This window comes from Cryptomeria japonica, chromosome 10 (assembly GCF_030272615.1).
Source record: "Cryptomeria japonica chromosome 10, Sugi_1.0, whole genome shotgun sequence".
NCBI classification, from domain to species: domain Eukaryota; kingdom Viridiplantae; phylum Streptophyta; class Pinopsida; order Cupressales; family Cupressaceae; genus Cryptomeria; species Cryptomeria japonica.
In genome coordinates this window covers 506,734,740-506,755,260 of record NC_081414.1, presented here as the reverse complement: position 1 = coordinate 506,755,260, position 20,521 = coordinate 506,734,740, and the positions used below count along the sequence as shown (strand labels likewise).

The window sequence follows — 20,521 nt, the reverse complement described above, 5'->3', positions numbered from 1 at the left end:
TCTCTCTCAGTCCAAGTATGCCAGAAGTCTTGTGGACAGGTTCAGAATGCAGGATTGCAAACCTGCCTCTACTCCTATGGAACCCGGGCTCAAACTTTCAGCTCAGTCATCCTCACCAGTTGTGGATGAATCTCTGTTCAGGCAACTAGTGGGCAGTCTCATCTATCTTACTACTACTAGACCTGACATCAGTTTTGCAGTGAGCTACATTTCACGCTTCATGACAGCTCCCAAGGCTGATCATTGGTTAGCAGGGAAGCGTGTGCTGCGTTATGTGAGTGGCACTTCTGATTATGGACTTCTGTACACTCGGAGTTCTGATCCTATACTCAGTGGTTACACAGATTCTGACTGGGCAGGTTCGGTTGATGACCGTAAGTCTACAGCAGGGTATGTGTTTAGTTTGGGATCTGGTGTTGTCACATGGACTAGTAAGAAGCAGCAGGCAGTGGCTCTCTCCTCAACGGAAGCAGAGTATCGGGGAGCAGTTAAGGCATCTTGTGAGGCGGTTTGGCTTCGGCGAATGCTTGCGGATATGCATGTCTCCCAGGCAGGTCCTACTCCCTTGTTCTGTGATAATCAGGGAGTGCTCAAACTCGCCAAGAATCCAGTCTTCCATGAAAGAACCAAGCATGTGGAAACGCATTGTCACTATATTCGACAGCTGGTTGAAGACGGATCCATCCAGTTGCTGTATGTTCCTACCTCGGAGCAGCCAGCAGACATATTCACCAAGCCCCTTGGTCCTGATAAATTTGTAAAATTCAGGGGGTCTATAGGTGTAGTTACGACTGTAACTCTAATTCTGCCCTAGGTTGACAGTTATATCAGATAAGTAATCTGATCTTTATTGCCATTGCATTCTACAATTAATAAAAGGATCTAGATCTGATTTGTTGCTGGGTTTTTCCTCCAAGAGGGAGGTTTTCCCAGGGCATGTGTTGTGTCTTGTCTCTTTTGTATTCTTGCATTCACATTGTTCTCTACAATCTTATCACTAAAGTTAACACATCGAATGTAAGTTTAAGTTGTGCTCCCAGGTCTTGCATAATATTATACTCCATGATGTAAAACAGGTCAGTCACATGCCATTAGGTCTGTTGGGAGGAACATGTAGTAATTAAGAAGTTTTTATGCTCTATACCTTCTAATAAGAAACAATATCTTCCCTCACCCTATATAATTATCCATTTTTAGTCAATATAATACAATTATACCTTGGAGTAGTGTTTCCTGTATTACTATCTTAATTTGCAGATATAATGCATCATGAACTGCACAGGTGCACCCATATATCTTATGTTTTAGCCAACCTGTTATATGCATGCATTTATGCTACATAACTACCATGTGATACAAACAAAATAGACGAGAAATTGTTATTTAAAAATATGGAAGCAAAATACTCCCAACATTTATCTTCTAAACGGAAATACATTATGAGTTAATGTCAACAGAATGACCAAATTATGACATGAATCATGCTAATAAATTCTCAAAAATACTACAAAAACAACTTAAGAAGCTTTTTAAAGGGCAGATGAGCTGCTATTATTGTCCACAATATAATCATATTCCATAAAACCAAAGAAATATTTAAACATAAGTACATACTTCAAATGTTTAAAGACAAGTGCAATTTAATGAAAAAAGAGAAGTAAGCATAACTTGTCAATCAAACTAGCACATCAAAAATGCATAGAAGTCTCAACTTACCTTGACTGGTGTGTGGTGCCTCTAAAGCTACATTCATAATTGCACGGAAAAGACCTCCAGCACAGTCAGTGAATGACATATTTTCTGCTAACCTGAGTTTCAAGAAATAGATGGAAAAAAATAATAACAAATGTGTTCAATAACTCAATAAAAATTATGACTATCTACATTGTAAAGCATGAAAACCAGGAAATATTTGGATAAGTTTCCTACAAAAAAAATATCATACAACCAAAGCATGTTCTTCTCTTGAGAATCAATCAGTAAAAAGAAACAAAACACAATGTAAAGCAGTAAGTTAGCATTCTTTCTTTGTAGGCTAGGCTGTTTGCCTAGTGATAGGTTGGTGATAGCTAGCACCCCAACAGCCCATGTTCAAACCTGGCAGGATCATACCTCCATAAGCAGAAGATATTTGACTTGTAAAGCAAAAAAGGAGTTTATCCATTAAAAAGTTTGTTTTCTAATTAGACAAAACCATGCACTTCATAACAAGAAATAAAGGTATATCTGAAAACCACAGCTTGACTTATTTACACTTCTTAAATTTTCAAAACTAATAAAAAAAATGGAAGCCACTAACATGGTGTGCAAAGAAGATCTTAAATAGCTCAGAAAAGGGAAAAGGTTGTTATGGTGATTGTAATGCTATATTAGCATACTATTAGAAGTAATCTGTACATTTATACCAGTGATCCAAGTAGAGGTAACAAATAGGAGACCAAGACCAAATGTCTTTGTACAATCATGAATCTATCAGAAAGTTTAATTTCTTGCAACCTTTTAAAGGACTTGTCTGTGTAAAGGAACATAAGCTCCCAATTGGATTTCAACATGTAGGGCATAAGTGTACCTCTAAAAATTTGACAAGTTTTTTTAAATAAAGTACAATGTCTTGCTCAACAAGTCCATTTATAAAAGATGTTCAACCTATGATAGATTATCCATTCTGCTTTGTGATTGTGTAGAAAATTTGAAAAAAATATTTAAATTTGCCACATACCACAAGCAAAACCAGAATAGACTATCTTGCTAATAACATAAAAGGCAGTAGAGCTCTAAAAGAGAATGGCAATCATACCTCAACGCATTCACTTCTAAAATCACATGATCTTGCTGAACACCTGGAACTTCTAAAACGATTCTTCGGAAAGTGGCCTCTACCTGACAGCTTCAGTTATCCCAATGTAAATAAATAGCCACAGAGATACAGAATTGAATAAATATCAGAAACCTTCCAGAAAGTATAACTCACCTCTTTGTCAAAATCATCGGCCAGTTTATCCGGCTTTTCATATTCCTCATCAATACTTTCAGAGTCCGGCTTAGATGATGTTTTCCCAGCCCCTATATCAAGCACAGTGTCTTCATAATCAATTTTATCTTTCAGGACCAATTCCTGAATTTTTCCTGCAGGAATTACCGCAATAGAATGCCTCCATTCTTCTTCTTCCTTTCCTTCCATGACTGACCATTTACAACCAGCACCAGAAACCCCGACCTACAGAAAAAGACATGATACATCACATCACAAGTATCAACTTAATGTGCTTGTCAAATATCAATGCTTGAACGATAATGCATCCTTAAAACTGGCAAATTACACAAATCAATAAGTAAAACATGTTGATACTTTCCCTGATGGTGAACCCTGTAAATTTCAGATAATACTAAAGCCATGTAGTTGATTCCAGAAAGCTTTTACTACTCGAGAACAAAACAATATCTTCTACTGGAACAAACTTAACGACTGTACAATTATCCTGTTCCATTTTAAAATGATAAGAATACAATGTCTACCTTATCCTTTACAATTGATGGAGATGAAGATTAAAAGCATAAATTCAGTAGGCCACATAATAGTCAGTTTATTAGATTACCAAAAATTAAACAAGCTCAATTTACTATTATAATAATAATTATATCTATTCTATAATGGTCATCTTAGTTGTCAACTTATTTAGCTTTTTAGTTCGTCAACTAATGATCATCTATTTTTAGCTTTTTAGTTCACTTAGACTTTTAAGTGCAACTATCGCTTCTTTTATAAGAACACATAGTTTGCTTTTTAGTTTTAAGCTTTTTAGCTTTATTTAGCATTTTAAGCTTTTTTTAGCTGTAGTTTAACGGATTGTTCTTTTAAGAACACCGTCTTGTAATTCCTTTATATACACTTGTATATTCGTTATCCGATTCTTCAAGATCATTCAATTATTTTCCATGGCATCAAAGCGGGTCGATGGGCTTTCTTAGGATCTGGCGAATTTTTTAATAAAAATTTGTAAGCCCCTACCTGGAATTTATTTCCAGAAATGTTTTTAATAATTTCTTTTTTTGAAAAATATTGTTGGTTTTTTTTGGTGATTTTTTGAGGGTTTCTAGAAGGCAGAATGTTTTGTGTTTTTTTCCTCTCCTTGCGTCTGAAAAAAACACAGGAGTTGAGCTAGGGTTTCATTTTTTCACGAATATTATTAGAGCTGCATTTTGTTAACCGCTAGGGTTCGTGGTCAGGAAATTTTTTCTTTGTAGGTCTGAATCACGTTTTCTTGGTTCGAAGTTTTTTTCCACAGCGCAATTTTTGGCTGAGCCTCTCACGATTTTCGGCGCATGTTTTGGCAGCAGTCTATGTTTGTGCTTCCGTCGTGAAATATTTTTGGGATTTTCAACAAGTTTTGTGCTCGATTTTCGTGGTTTTCATGCTATGCACGATTTTCCCGTGGTTTTTTGCCAGCAAAAAAAAAAATTTTGCAAAAAATTTTATTTTCACGGGTTTGTAACCACTGCACGGACGTCTTTTGTGCTTAGCCCACGACCACCTTGCCCGATTTTTTAAAATCGGTGCTTTTCCTTTGTGTGGGTTTTGTATTTTTTTCCTAAGGCGGCAGCAATTTCCAGTTTTTTTATTTCCACGACCTCCACGAATTTTGTGGGTTCTTTCCACGATTTTACTGGGCTTCAACGAGATATGAGACTAGGTTTTTTGATTCTCTTATCTACTATCACCTGCAACTATTTTTGGCCATAGCTAGGGTTTCCCAAATTTTGCCATTTTTGCTCTTTGGCCGCAGCTAGGGTTTGTTTTTTATTACGGGAAAAGCAAGTTTTGAGGGGACCCAAAACTCCATACAACAGGTTTTGGAGGGACCCGAAACCCAATAGATTTTGCCGGGATATAGAACCCAACAAAGCAGGCTGCTAAAAGAAATAAACAATGAAAAACCACAGCCAAAATCCAGCAAAGATGACTAAAACCAGCAACAACCAGCATAGTCATGCCACACCCAACAAAGCTACAGCTCCAAACTATAGCACAGAAGAGTAATAATCGAGGGTATAACAAGCACCCTCAGCCAACTTTCAGGGTTTTGAAAGGTACCCCTAACCTTCAATAACAACACCAGATTACAGCAGATATTCATACAATTTGAATCTGGCCAGTAGGGGTTTTGAAAGGCACCCTCAACCTTCAAACTGGGTTTTAAAATGGAACCCAAAACCAGCAACCAGGGGTTTTGCCAGGCACCCTCAACCTTAAATAATGAGCTCAAAACACCAGACACAATATTTTCCCCAAACCAAAGACAACAGAAAGACCGACTGGGCCCTTTAAAACTAATAGCAACCAGCCTGCCTGTGGGATAAACCAGGAACCCACCACTAGAAAAAGGGGAAATAAAGACCCCAAAAACTAGAAGGAAGGAGGCCAAACCAAGAAACAACAAAAAGGAACCAGTCCAGGAGACAAGCTGGGAGTCTGGGAAAAAGAACTTCCAGACCCACCCAAGGATACACCTTTGAGAGAAGAAATAGGCATCCATAGCCAACAGCAAGAGGAGCACCAGAAGTAGAAAATCCCCAACATTCCATCTCTCCACCTTAATAGGAAAGATCTCCACCTGTACAGGCCGAAGAATGAAGCAAAAAGACAACAACCAGCACTCTCCAACAGCAAGCAGGAACCAGCCCTTTCCCCTCCACCAAATATCCACCTCCATAGGAAATATGGTCACCTCTAACAGACAAGGAGGGGAAAAGAACAAGAGCCAAGAAACCCCTCTCAAAGGGTCACACCAAAGACAACTCTCCAACTCAATAGGAGAGTAGCCCAACAAAGAAGAACCAAAAAAAGAAGCTCCTTCGAAGAACCAGAGCACCAAAGGCCAGAACAGCAAAAAATCCTCAGCACAGAGCCTCTCCACAAGAGATCCGTCAGGGTCCCAAATCTTCCCAAGCACCATCCCAGACACAAGCAGGAGAGCACCACCCACCAAAGAAAGAGCAAAAAAAAGGCCATTGACATGAACCACCGCACACCCCTAAAGACCAAAAACAGAGGCCACAAAAAACCCATGCCAAAACGCTTCCAACGTTGCCGCAGCCTCCACTCCTTCCTCTGCACCAAACTCCTCCACCCATCAATCCAGCAAAGAAGAGCCACGAAGAGCCCCATCAGACAGTCGCGGCATGGAAGGTTTAAGGAGGAGAGGGAGGAAATCATCCTCATCTGTAGCACCATCTTCCCCATCTTCTGCAACTCCTTCGCACGAAACCCCTCCCGCTCTCCATTTCAAGTTCTTCCTATCTTGGATATGCGGCTAGGGTTTGTTGAAGCTTTGTTTTTTTTACGTTTTAAAAAAAACATCATCTACTTTTTTTCTTTTTAAATCAAAGATTATTTTCTGTAGCTTATTATTTTCCTGATTATCTTCAGAAAAATTTAAGGTTTCAGAGGTTTGCAGCAAATTTGGTTTTCTAGGTTTTCGAGAATTTTTGCGCCTTGGGTTCCATGCTCAAATTCTGTGCCAGTTGTTTCTGTTCTGATTTTTAAATCAGATTCTTCTATCTCAGTTTCCGTGATGGCATCTTTGACCAACATCATGTTGGAACACAATAAGAAGTTCAACGACAGCAACTTCAACACCTGGAAACAACGCATGTTGACGATATTTCAATATCATTGCCTTGATCACATTGATTTGGGCAAAGCCTCTCATCCTACAAGTCCCAAGGTTTTCACAATTTTTTCCTAAATAATTGTTTGTTGATTTTCTGATTTTTTCCACAAAATCATAGGATGGTTTTGCTTTATTTTTTCCTCAAAAATGAGGGTATTTCTATGTGATGTCTAGTGTTTTGCCGCACGACATTTTAGGATTTACACGATTTTTACTCAAAAATTGTTTGCAGGGTTTTCACGATTTTTTCCTCGAAAAAATTGTTTGTTAGGTTTTCACGATTTTTCCTCGAAAATTGTTCGCAAGGTTTATAATTTTTCCTTAAAAATTATCATCTGTAATCTACAATGTTTGCATCGGATTTTGGTTATCTGGATTTTACTGTTTTTTCCACAAAAACAATGATATAAATTCTTTTGATCTATTTTTTGCATATATTTATGTTGCACATCATGGGGTAAGGAAATAGAGATAGAGAGGAAGATAGAAATAAATATAGAGATGGAGAAGGAGAAGGAGAAGGAGAGGGAGAGGTAAAGAGATAGAGGAGAGAGGGATATATAGAGAGGGGTAAAATGAGAGTGTGAGTGATAGAAAGATAAATATAGAGATAGGAAGTGATATATAAAGAGCTAGAGAGAGGGAGATATATAAGGGTAGAGAGAGGTGGAGAGATAATGAGATAGATAGATAGAGTGAGATATCGAAGATTAAATCTAATGAGTTTGAGATAGATAAGCAAAGAAATTTAGAAATGGTGGTTTAGGAAGAGGGAGATGGAGAGAGAGGGAGACATGTCTAGAGATAGAGGGGGAGAGAGGAAAATAGAGGTAGAGATGAAGATATAGTAACAGGGTGTTGACGTGTATTTTGTACACAATCATACACAGAATAAAATACCTAAAGGCATCTTATCCTCTCTTGAGAAAATAGTCTCTAACTGCTGAAGATTCGCGTAAAGGATCAGTTAGGTAGACTCCAAGGTTCATTTAGTGGGGTCTCCACGTGTGGACAAGCTCCAGTGGTATGATGTGATTTGCTGGAATCACAAGGGGACTTACATTGAACTTCCGATCTGCTTTGCTGGACACAGGCTCTTACTAACTTAGATTTGAAAAAAATGGAAAAAGGATAAGGGCGAAGAGAGGATCTAATCCTAATACTAAGAATGTAGGAGCAATGATTTGATTTTTGACAAAACTCTAACTAGATCTTGTTTTGACATCAATGGAACATCTACACAAGACTAGTGCGATCTTCTAAGGGAGCTTTATGATGTTCAAATCATCACCGCAGGCATAGATACCATCCAAGTTGATGCATGTCAATGAAGAGGCGACAAATTGAAATTGAGCTTAGGCTGAATGATTCCAGTTGACTACGCAAGGCAAGTCTGCAATCAACAAACTGCTAGTAGTATGGATGTACGAATTCCACCATCAATCAATCACATTTCCTCCATTCATCTAATTATCTACCATCTAAGATTGAAGACTTCAACAAGAAACCATGCAAATTGCAAGAAAACGACATATTTCACCATTACTTCAATGAAAATGGAGTTTGTTTACAATCAATGGCAACAATTTCTTGCCTTGTCCTCCTATTCTACTCTAATTGCTATTCTATCAACTATATTCTAACTCTTCCAACTATTTACAACTCTCTCTAATCATCTAAAATTTTTTTTACAAAATGAAATGCCTGGGCTTATATAGTGCCCACAATACAATTTGATGGCTTAGATCAATTCAAGATCAATGGCCAAGATTTTACAATGAAAACCCTAATTAGGGTTTGTTACAACCATTACATAACATTTAATGCTTGACCAATGATAAAATTGTATTGCTTGGACACATGTCCCTTTTAGAAAAATCGACCAATGGATAGCCGGGGTAGGTACATCGGAGTTTGTGCCACCTTCCATGAGTTAAGTACATTGAATCTGGACATGCTGAGATGGACTTCACTGATTGGAGAAATGATGACTAGGACGCCACCTCATCTGACACTTGAAGCTTGCTAGATATTCAATTTGATGTCGTTGAGAGGCTATCTTTAATTAACTCTTGTTCTAACTCCTTTTGTCCTTGATGTGCAGGATGACGATGTACCTCGCCTTGGAACGCTGGATTGAAAGAGGTCGCCCATGTCTCGGCTTGATCGTCCTGGCGAAGACCGTCCTTGATCCGGCTTGATTTTCCTTGAAGAGACCTCCATTTGACGCCTACACAACATTTCAAAATTAGTAACATGATTTTGCAATACATAACATAAATTAGAGAGCAATTTTTTAGGAAACTTAATGATAAGTCCTTTATTAATCATTTCCTAAAAAAGACTGAGCTAAGGAAAAACAAAATTTCAAAATTAAGGCAATGACAATCAAAATTTGAAATTAAAACAAGAGATCTTGCCATACCTTACTTGAGAGCTAACTCTAAAATGCAAAATGAATAAAATCGCCTAGGCAAAATTTGAAATAAGATGGTCTTGATGTGATCTTCAAAAGAACGTTCCTCTTATCAACTTCGCCACCCTTCAAGTCTTGGACGTGATCTCTAATGCCTTGGCAAATTCGCTCAAGTGGAAACTTTTAGATTCGCACCACCTTGGATAACCTTGGCACCACCTTGCTTTGTAAACTCCAAATCGCACTTTGAACACAATTTCGCACCTTCTCAAATCGCATGTGAATGAAGAATGATAATGTGAAAATGAAGATTCTCACCCTCCCTTTATAGCGCTCATCTCACAATTACCACCTTAGGCCGACTTGATAATTAATAAGGCAAATTAAACGATTTTTTTAATAAATAACAAGGCCGACTTTTATAAACCAATAAAATACCAAGCGCTCCTTTTGATTTTCTATTAATTAATAAATAATTAATTAAATGCCTTTGTCATTTAAATTAACAAATTCGATTTTTTACAAGGCAAAATAATTTAATTAATATCAAGCGCAATATTTAAATGCCATTTAATTGAATTTTCAAAACTTATCGAATTTTAGCATTTAAATAAATTCAAAAATGTTTGTTTAGCGTCCAAAAATGAAAAAGTGGGAAGATACGTACCTCATCGCCTTGGTCCCTGACTGAGGGACAGGAGCGATTTTGCTCTTGTGGGCCTCATTTCACTTCATCACCTTCGAAAATTATATTCAACGGATTCGCAATGCCTCCTTTCATTCATTCATGCCTTGAGATCGGTTGAAATTTGGCGAGAAAATCATCTACAACAAAAATCGCTCTGGTCCCTTCCTGAGGGACAGGAGCGAACTTAAGCATTTTGGTCCTTTGTTGACGTTTGATAATCTTCAATTTGTCTTCAACGGGTTCGATTGACCTCCTTTCTTGCCTTCAAACATAAAATTTGCTTGATCTTTGCCCAGATCGTACCTTATGAAGAACTTCGCTCTGGTCCTTCAGTGAGGGACAGGAGCGAATTTGACCCTCTAGGCAAAACTTCATCATTTCATTGTTTTTTGATCAAGTCTGGATGTTCTATCATGCTCATTTCGTCCTTCACCATGCCTTTGATGTCTCGATTCGTCCAAACAAGGTCAGGAATGGCTCAACTAATCATTTTCGCTCTGGTCCCTTGGTGAGGGACACGAGCGATTCGCCTAGGTCCCTTGGAGAGGGACACGAGCGCATTTCGCTCTGGACCCTTGGAGAAGGACACGAGCGAAATTTGACTTTTTGCACTCTCAATCAGGACAATTTTAATGGAATATAACATTTAAGTATAAGAAAGAAAAGTTATATTCCATATATACTTTCAGGATGTTTGAGAGTGGTTTCAGACCTCCAGGAGTTATATTGCAAAATCTAGTTTTTGGAGGTTTTTTCAGTTTCCAGACTTAGTCAAATTCAGGATCAGGGCATTCCAGACTTAGCCAAATTTCAGGATCAGGACCTCACTCAAGCCGGACTTGCTACCCTATTGATCTCCCCGACAGCACTTCAAGTTATATTCATTTGATAAAATGTACCTCTTTGGACCTTCTCACATCGTCAAGACGTTAAAATCTTGCAAGGACAAAGCAAAATTGGATTTGTAGCTCCGGTCCTTCACTGAGGGACAGGAGCGATTTAGGCAATTAGCACTGTTATGGACGTCCCAAAAATCTTCAATTTATATTCAACGCATTTATCTCATGTTTTTCCTTGTTTTTGAACGTAAACTTGCCTTGACCTTTGTCTGGATTTTGCAAAATGAAGGAAATCGCTCTGGTCCCTGGGAGAGGGACGAGAGCTACAAGGTACCTCGCCCTGGTCCCTTGGAGAGGGACAGGAGCGATATGGTCAATATAGGTCATTCTCCTTCGTTTTTGCATATCAAATTATATTCATTTGGCAAAGTATCTTCCTTCGGACGTCCTCAAATCATTAAGTCATCAAAATCTTGCAAGGACAAGGCGAAATTGAATTTGTAGCTCCGGTCCTTCACTGAGGGACAGGAGCGATTTTCCTCCTGGAGGCATTTCTGTGCTCATGAAAATCTTCAATTTATATTCAATGGAAAGATCTCGCCGTTCTCCATCACTTCAAACGTAAAATTTGTCTGGACTCTGCAAGAATGATGAGATATTTGAGATTGAGCTCCTGTCCTTCACTGAGGGACAGGAGCGATTTTGCTCCTACAGGCCAAAATAACAAGATTTTACACATTTTATCACTTCACAAGGCGAAAACAAATCATTTGAAATGCCTAGGATCAAAATTCAAAAAAGTCAAAATTTGGTCAAAAATATTCAATTGGACAAAAATTCACATTTCATCTTCAACACTTAGACAAATTTAAGCTCTGCATCAACATTCCAATTGAAAATTAGACCATTCTGGCGAATTCATTTCATTCAAAATTTGCATTCTAGAAAAGGAAACTCAAAAGCCCTCAAAAACGACTGGATTTTGGTCCGAAAAGACGGTAATTAGAACCCTAAGGCTTGACCCTAAATCCAGACAACTAACAAACTAACAAAACCCTAAAAAAGCAAAGCGAAAACGAACAAAACGAGCAAAAAACATGGGTCCCCATTTGCAATGGGGCGATGTGTGAAAACGTCACAACACAGGGGAAAAGGGAGACAAATCAAGAAAGGGTTAGAGATAAAGAGGGTGAGATAGAGAGGAAGATATGCAGAGAGATATAGAGGAAGAGGAAGATGGAAATATAGAGAAAGATATAGATGGTGAGATAGAGTGACAGAGAGATAGAGATAAAGGAGATATAAAGAGGAGGATAGGTAGACAAATATTGAGAGATAGAGAAAGGGGGAGAGAAATAGTGGGAGATAGAGAGAGCAAGCAATAAATATGAAGAGAGAGGTATAAATGGGAAGAGAAAGAGAGATAGAGATATATGGGAAGAGAAAGGGAGAAAGAGATAGAGATAGAAAGATATATAGGGTATAGGGAGAGAGGGAGAGAGAGAGAGAGAGAGAGAGAGAGAGAGCACCAAAGGGAGATATTAGATAAAGGGTGATAGAGATCATTATGTAGAGCAGCAGAGGGAGAGATTAATTAAAGGGTGATATGGAGAAGCATAGATGGATAGGGAAAGAGATGATGAAGAGATAGGGAATATATGTAGAGAAAGATATAGATAAAGGAATGAGACATAGAGAGAGAGAGGCATAGAGATTGAGGGATATAGACAGAGCGGGAGAGATAAATACTAATAGGAATAAATAATAAGGACATGCTACCCTAAGCATAAATCCCTAAGGACACATGCCATCCATATATTTTTGGTACAACACAACTAATCAAAATTTATTTTCTATTTGAGGAGAAAGTTTCAAGGGAGGCAGTTGCTTGGAAATAGCATATGACTTGTTATTTTCCTTGTACAGTCCATACTTGATTTGCATTAGTTTCATGTACAATCTTTATGACAATAAATAAACTTTGAGAAAGCAAGTTTATGGGCCATAGAGATTAGGCCACAAAAGCTTCATAATTGAGTGCATGTACACGCAAATAACTTGATTATTTTTATTGTAATTACATAAATGATTAATTTTAAATTTGAAAAATTAAGGTTAGTTACAACAAATTTTTCTTTTATTGGAATGAACAAGTTGCTTATGCCTATCAATGAACATATAATAATTACAAACAATCATAAAATTAAATTAATTCTAGTAACTTTTAATTATTATTTGTAATTTCATAAAAAGAGAAATAATTAAAATTATTTGTAAATTTCTAAAGCGGAAATTAAAAAGTAAAAAGTCTTATCCTTTAGTGGCTTATACCTAACCATCAAAATTGTTATTCTTGAACGTAGTTCAAAACAATGGGTAAGACCCTAAATTTGATTTATAACAACATATGATATTGAACCCCTTTTCCAAATTCAAATTTAATTATGAGCTTAGTCTTACTTACTACTAGTTAGTCATTGTCCATTGAGTCAAACATTAAATATTCATTTTTTTATGGTAGGGTATTATATAAAAGGAGAAACCCAATCCAATTGAATTTATTAACTCATTCACATGTCACTAAAGCATTTATTAAGGAGTATTCCATCAATATACAAGATCATAAGGATAGTCATAGGCATTTAACACTCTTACTTGAATATGTTGAAACTTGATCAACATCATTGAATAGATCTAAGGGCTTAACATAACGTAGGAGGCTAATTGAATTCTTGTCAATGGCAAGTTTTGATGGTACTTTTGAGAACTATCATTATTAAATATTAGAGGTGATCAAGGTTATAAAGATCCTAGATCCGAAGTTCAAGGTCTGTACAAAGCTCAAACTAATATGTAGAATAATTAAAGTTTCGAGTGTGACAGTCATAACTAAAAATTTGAGACTAAAGTAGAATAAAGTGCAGGACTCAATCTAACAAAGCTTCAAATTTTCAAGATAAATAATTAAAAATTAAATTAAATTTCTTGAAAAGTTATAAAAAATATCATTTTAATCACATATAAAACGAAATACTTTTAACCTTTTTATCAATTATCTTACATATTTGTGTACTCAATTATATTATCTAAAATAATAATATATTTATTATTTAATTAATAAATGAATACTTGTCATGAAAGATTTTCCTTGGGCTCAATTTAGTCAAAATGTGAGGTGTCCACTATGTGACATTGACTTGTAAAATGAAGCTTCGAGACAATCTGACAAATGTTAGCTGCCCTAATTCTTCAAAATTAAGTATAATATAACAAATATTTTATGGTAATCACTTAGTAGGCTTGAAAAATAAGAAAGGGGAATCATTCTTATAGCTTGGCAATGAAAACATTTTTACCATTTTAATTATGTTATGTTCACAATAGGGGGAGAGGGAGATATTTGGATTGGAGAGAGAGAGAGAGAGAGAGAGAGAGAGAGAGAGAGAGAGGTGGAGATATAAAGGAATAAAGCAGGAGATAGAAAGAGACATATATAGTAAGAGAGCTAAAGATAGAGAGGAGAGACATATATAGATACAAAGTCACATAGAGAGATACAGAGATACAGAAAAATAAGATACATATGTACACACACACATATACATATAGAGGTAGATAGATCAATATAAAGAGAAATAGGAGACACATATATGTATAGATCTAGAGAGATCAAGAGATAAAGAGGGTCTTAGTCTACAAAGGAGAGTAAGGAAGATAAATATAAGAAGAGAGAAAGACAAAGAAAGGTTGAAATTTATTTTATTATATAAATTAAAAGAAAAATTTAAAATATAAATTTTGCACAAAATGTAAAATTTGAATAGGATAAACAATTCTAAACTAAATTAATTTTATTAACTTATAATTATTATTTTATAGTTTAATAAAAAAGACAAATAATTAAAATAAATTTCAAACTTCAATCATTTCAATGTATGTAATTTTGGTTTTCTATTTTAATATTTAAATTATTATAAATCAGATTTAAAAACACTTTTCATATTGATGAATTTTTATTTTTTTTATATAGATTAATATTAAAATTTAAAATATAATTATTCTATAATAAATATAATTTTTAAAATATTAATAATTATTAATAAATTTAATTCTAATAAATTTTAATTGTTACTTGTAAATTCATAAAATAAGTAAATAAATAAAATAAATTTCCAAGTTAATATATATTTAGTTCTCTACTTTAACACTAAAAATTATTATACAATTAAATTTTAAAAAACTTCAATATTCATAAATCCTTTAAGTTAAATATATAATTAAATGAAATATATTAAGGGCTAGTGTTGTTAGAGTAATTGAGCACCGTAGTGCTTGTGTGTCCATGGTTCACTTATGGTGCAAATACTAAAAATTAAAATTGCAATGAGGAAAATAAAATATTTTAAGATTGTATGTAAAAAAATTGATTTATATACATATATATTTAAAAAAATTAAATTCATTATAAAAAAGATTCTCGTATAAACAAATATGCATATAAATTAAATTTTATGAAATAAAAAATGTAACTAATTTTTTTATATATTACTATGAATAATCTAAATTAATTTTAAAATTTTAAAATTAAATAAATTCAGTATAATTATTCATAATATATTTATATATAATATTTTTTTAAATTAAAAATAATTATAAAATGTAATTATGTATCTTAATTATAATCTATAATGAAAATAAAAGTAAAAATGTTAATAAAATATCATTGATAAAATAAAAAGATTTTAAGAAGTAACATAGATTCATTAAAATGTTGTTATCTTTAATCAAAGAAAAACAGCTAGTAACAGTTAATTTATTCTTCAAATTTGGTATGGAAATGTTTTTCTTAGGCTTACTGCAATGATCGATTTTCTATGGAAATAAGGTTAATAAAAATGCATCGCTATTTACTTAAAACATTAAATTAAAAAGAGTCTCAAATGAGGTTAATAAAAATGCATCGCTATTTAATTAAAACATTAAATTAAAAGGAGTCTCATGACAAAAAAAATTAAAAGAAATAAATGCCAGTGCTCTATGCCAATGACACCACATAGTTAGAAACGGTTGTTTTTAACAGAAACAGTGTCTCGCCCGTTTCGAGGGTAACGGAGAAAAAATCGATGAAAATAATATAACAGCTGTAGAGGCCCGTATAGATGTGACCATTTATCTGGACACTTGAATCAATTAAAGCAAGCTTGCACAAGAAGAGAAAACTAGAGGCAATGGAGAGGAAATCAACGACCACCATGTTTTGAATCGTCTTGCACACTTGTACAAAAGCTGTAAACCGTCGATTTGTAAAGTTAGCCCATCCTTTTCATATAAGGAACGCCTTCGATGAACTACGCGTTCATTCTAGGGAGTTTGCAGTGCATTTGACAACAGTTGGGCGAATGAAAAACAAACGATGTTCAACCGCCAGGATGATCTGAATCATCTTGCACTCTGTCTATAAAAGTCTGCACCGTAGATGCAAATCAATCAGCCAGACCATTTTAGATAAGGAGTTATCATCTGTAATCTACAATGTTCGCGTGGGATTTTGGTTATCTGGATTTTACTGTTTTTTCCACAAAAACAATGATTTGTAACCTCAGATTTCTTGGTTTTTCGATTTTCTCCTGAAAACTCATGAATTCTCTTTTGGAGGGTTCCAGTTTTCAAGGTTTTCACGATTTTTTCCTAAAAAATTGTCAGTAGGTTTTCACAATTTTTTCCTCAAAAATTGTTTGTTGGTTTTTTTGATTTTTTTCCTCAAAAATCGTGCTTTGTTGCAGTCAGTTTTGGATCACACCTGGATTTGTCGGGGCAAACATCTACAACTATGGTATCTTGCATTTTGTTTTCAAGTTGCTAGAGCAAACAGTGCTCAGTACTCTTGCGCAAAAGGGTTTGTCAATTTTTTCTCAAAATCTTGCTTTCAAGCTCAGTAATTCGCGTGAGGACTACATCCACTTGGATAGCTTCTGGTACTCTTGGTCATTTACATTCTACAAATCCTGGGAGGGTCTCTGTAGCAACATAGTGTTCTTTGCATTTGTGATCAAAAGACCTACTTATATCTAATCTATAATGGTCATCTTAGTTGTCGAATTATTTAGCTTTTTAGTTCGTTGACTTATGGTCATCTATATTTAGCTTTTTACTTCATTTAGACTTTTAAGTGCAACTATTGCTTCTTTTATAAGAACACATAGTTTGCTTTTTAGTTTTAAGCTTTTTGGCATTTTAAGTTTTTTTAAGCTTTAGTTTAACGGATTGTTCTTTTAGAACACTGTATTGTAATTCCTTTATATATGCTTGTATATTCGTTATCCGATTATTCAAAGATCATTCAGTTATTTTTCATTTACTACACTATAGCATGAAAAAAAGATCTTATACAACCAGAAAAGTAACTTGCAATTAGCTTAGAATTTGGAAAAATTTAACATAACCAAAAAAAAATATTTCACAACGAACAAATAGATCAATTATATGATATATTAGATATATTGAAGTGTTGACTCAAAAAATAGATTAGATGCAAGTTATCCATCGGAGGAATGTAAATATCAAAGGACCAACATATCACGCAGCTATTTGATTTTTCTAAGGACTGCCAATATCTTTGCACAAAAAAACTGTTCTTTGAAGGACTTCCCCTTCTGTTACAAAGTTGGAGATCAATTAATGAACACATAAATGCTTTTGTAAACATCTACAGTAATAATAGCGATTTTATACAGAACTCAATCTGTTATACACATACAATGAATGTATCATGTAATGAAACAACTCCCACTGCAGCACCAGGCAACACAACAAGCCAGCATCTGAAAGAACAAATTCTTGAATAGAAAACGACAAGAAAGATTTAACCAACTCAAGATATAGTAAGAAGTATAAATCCTACTCATTCTGATCACCCACTTCTCTAATTTCACAAATCTCTCAGATGAATCGCATAACCTTTCTAAAGTAATTAATACAAGTTTCACAACTTATGTGATCCATTGCACATCCACCTATAAATTGAAACCAATTTGCTCAATTGCGGAAAAGTCACAATATCAACCTTTTCTAACATTGGCATTTAAAATCCATTTGTCATCTGAACCATGAAGAATAAGTTAGTTGGGTTATCAAAAACTACCACAGAGTAAATTAAATGGCAAAACAGTATAGTTAGGATTACGTTCTCAAGTTTTAGAATATGGTAAATTTTCACCAAGTTCTCAAGCCAGGTGGTCGGTGCAAGTACACAGCCTTGACTCATGAAGTCTCTGACTTTGACTGTGGGTGTAAGAGACCTAAAATAACAAAAAAATCATTGAAAACGAAGGAGACGTGTTAAAAAGATAAAAGATAAAAATAACACTCAGTCTAATTGCCTATTACACTCATTCTTATTAAAAACCTGACTTTTCTGATTTTTGTGTGAAGAAGCTATTTTTCATGTTTTTTTGAAAATTGTCAAAATCCTACATATCTAAGAGATGTAAAGAACCAGGGATCAAGGTTTGGAATTGGGGTTTCGAGACAACAGATACCTATTAAGTATGTCGATAAGGAAATGCCAAGAGTATGTGGCATAGCGGAGGTCAAGGCTTGGGTGATATATCTTCAAGGAGTAGAATGTATCTTGTGAAGCTGACAAGATAGGAGGAAGTGGGAATGCAAGGGCATGAGGAATGGAGGAAATGCATGTTGGCCAAAAGACATCCAAAGTTCAAAACAAGGTACCCAAAACTCAAGAGAAATGAAAGAAAAGGGACACTAGCATAGGAAAGTTCAAAATCCTAAGGAGTGAGACAAAAGCATGGGTTTAGTGAACAGGGAACAAGGAACTGAAAAAAAGAGTACCAAGGTAAGAGAATTTTTGGAAACCCATAGAAAGAAAAGGATCAGAGATGCGGAGAATGAAAGAAAGGTATGACAACATGAGAGAGCCCGCAATCTTGTCTAAGGCAAAAAAGTGACCTAAACACTCTCTATCTTAAGTAAATTGATATGTAGACAATTTCTCTTTGTGTCGATCTATTCAACCTCAACACCAAATGCAATAGCAACAGAAAACAAGAACTTGATACATGATAGATGTTAGTTTCACAACAAGAGAGAAAATCAATCCACTCAACCTGGGAATACACCTTAAACACTAACATTTGCCCTCTAAATTGTATTTCTTCTGGAAAACTCATTTGCAGCCAACAAGTTTCTTATCCTTAGAAAGCTTCACCAAGTCCCATGTACTATTCCTCTCCAATGCAACCGTCTCCTCAACCATAGCTTTCTGAAGGGGCTTACTATCTAAAACCTCCATTGCATCCTTCAGTATTATAGACTAATCCTCATTAGTAGATAAAGAAAAATGTATTTGAAACGAAGTGAGTAGTGTTGGTTCTCAAACTTGTGGGTTCCTTCATCCCTAAAGCTAAGCTATTCTCAAGTGACAGGGGTGTCAAACTCAAGACAAATAGCTTACATCTTATCATCAGGCAAGGACGATAATGAACCAATCCATAAGGATGACCAATTCCTTCTTCTACTTTAGTCTCTAGTTGGCCAAGGAGGGTATTCCCTAGTATGTTATCTTTAAGAAAATTAAAGAGACATGACACGAGGATGGATATTGAAACAAACCATACCCAGTGCATAAGAAACCCTAATATGACTATCAATGAACACCTATATGTTGGCTAGAGGATACAAGGACTTCATACCTCTATTAAGCAAATAAATAACCATGTAAGGACCCAAAAGATACTTCCTTGTTAACTCCTAATGACATTAAACAGAACAAAAAGCCCACCTCACTTCAGATAATGCTTGCAGAAATTGTTGAGATCCTACAAAGTTGGTAGAGTTTAAGCAAATAACTAACCATGTAAGAAGCTAAAAGATACTTCCTTGATAACCCCTAATGATATTAAACAGAACAAAATGCACACCTCACTTAAGACAATACTTGCAGAAATTGTTCAGATCCTACAATGTTGGTAGAGTTCTTAACAGCATGTTAAACGGTTTATAGTTTGTTGCTTAAAATGTAATGGTATGATGAAAGGTTGAACATGTCGCAGTTGGATGCCTTCATCTTTAAAGCGTAATGTCCCTTTGATGGACCACTCTATATTTTTGCCCTAAATTCACAAAAACAAATGAAACAAACATATATTCTATAGTTAGGCATACATTCTTTACTTGACATAAGATGAGCTAAGCCTGTTCTAGAAACCTGCAATCAAGTTAGGTAACATTGCAGACACAGTTCATTAAATAAATCTATTATTAGAGCAGAGAAATCATATATTCATCAGTATGCAGCATGTCTGATTTGCATATGAATCTCAATCATAGAAGATGTGGAATAAGGAGGCATGGTAGAGTGCCTTAAAACAGCCATTCTCTCCCTTCATGCAATACCCCTCCATTCTTCCATGGTTGAAGATCTTTGGGTTTATCAACAGTCCCTCAACGTAGGGGTTGGAAGGGAAATGGCAATAGGGTGCCCTTAGCAGTTCTCTCGCTTTCACAGTGCAATAGGGTGCCCTAATAGCTGTTCCTCCTACTTGCCACTATAGCAGGATGCCCTAAAGCTGTTCTCCCTTAGTGCAGATTCCTTCCCCACACCTTTGTGACAGACTGTTGCAGTGCTATTGTGTGTATTTGAATGCTTATTAGTCTATAACAGAGATACACATACAAATTCATATATAAAACTAAAGAATAATCTCTACATTACCACAGTGAATTGGAATATTACAAATTATACTCTAATCTGATAATTTGTTAGGTGTTCAGCATTCTGTATTCACCTCTCCTGTTCGATGCCTTTCTTGAATGAATGGTGGGCTGTATATATCTCCTCAATGAGATGAAGGGTTGTGTCCTTTCCAACAAACATCCTTCTCCCAAG

General features: G+C 35.3%; 1 protein-coding gene across 1 annotated transcript in view; it reads right to left on the bottom strand.

Moving 5' to 3' along the window:
* Positions 1–20,521, bottom strand: part of LOC131079639 (uncharacterized) — a 326,487-nt gene that overhangs the window by 157,782 nt on the left and 148,184 nt on the right. The window contains exons 9-11 of the mRNA XM_058017643.2: positions 2,972–3,217; positions 2,798–2,880; positions 1,717–1,808 (exon numbers count right to left, since the gene is read on the bottom strand). Of these exons, the coding sequence (XP_057873626.2) occupies positions 1,717–1,808; positions 2,798–2,880; positions 2,972–3,217 (421 nt within the window). The remainder of the gene's footprint in view (positions 1–1,716; positions 1,809–2,797; positions 2,881–2,971; positions 3,218–20,521) is intronic.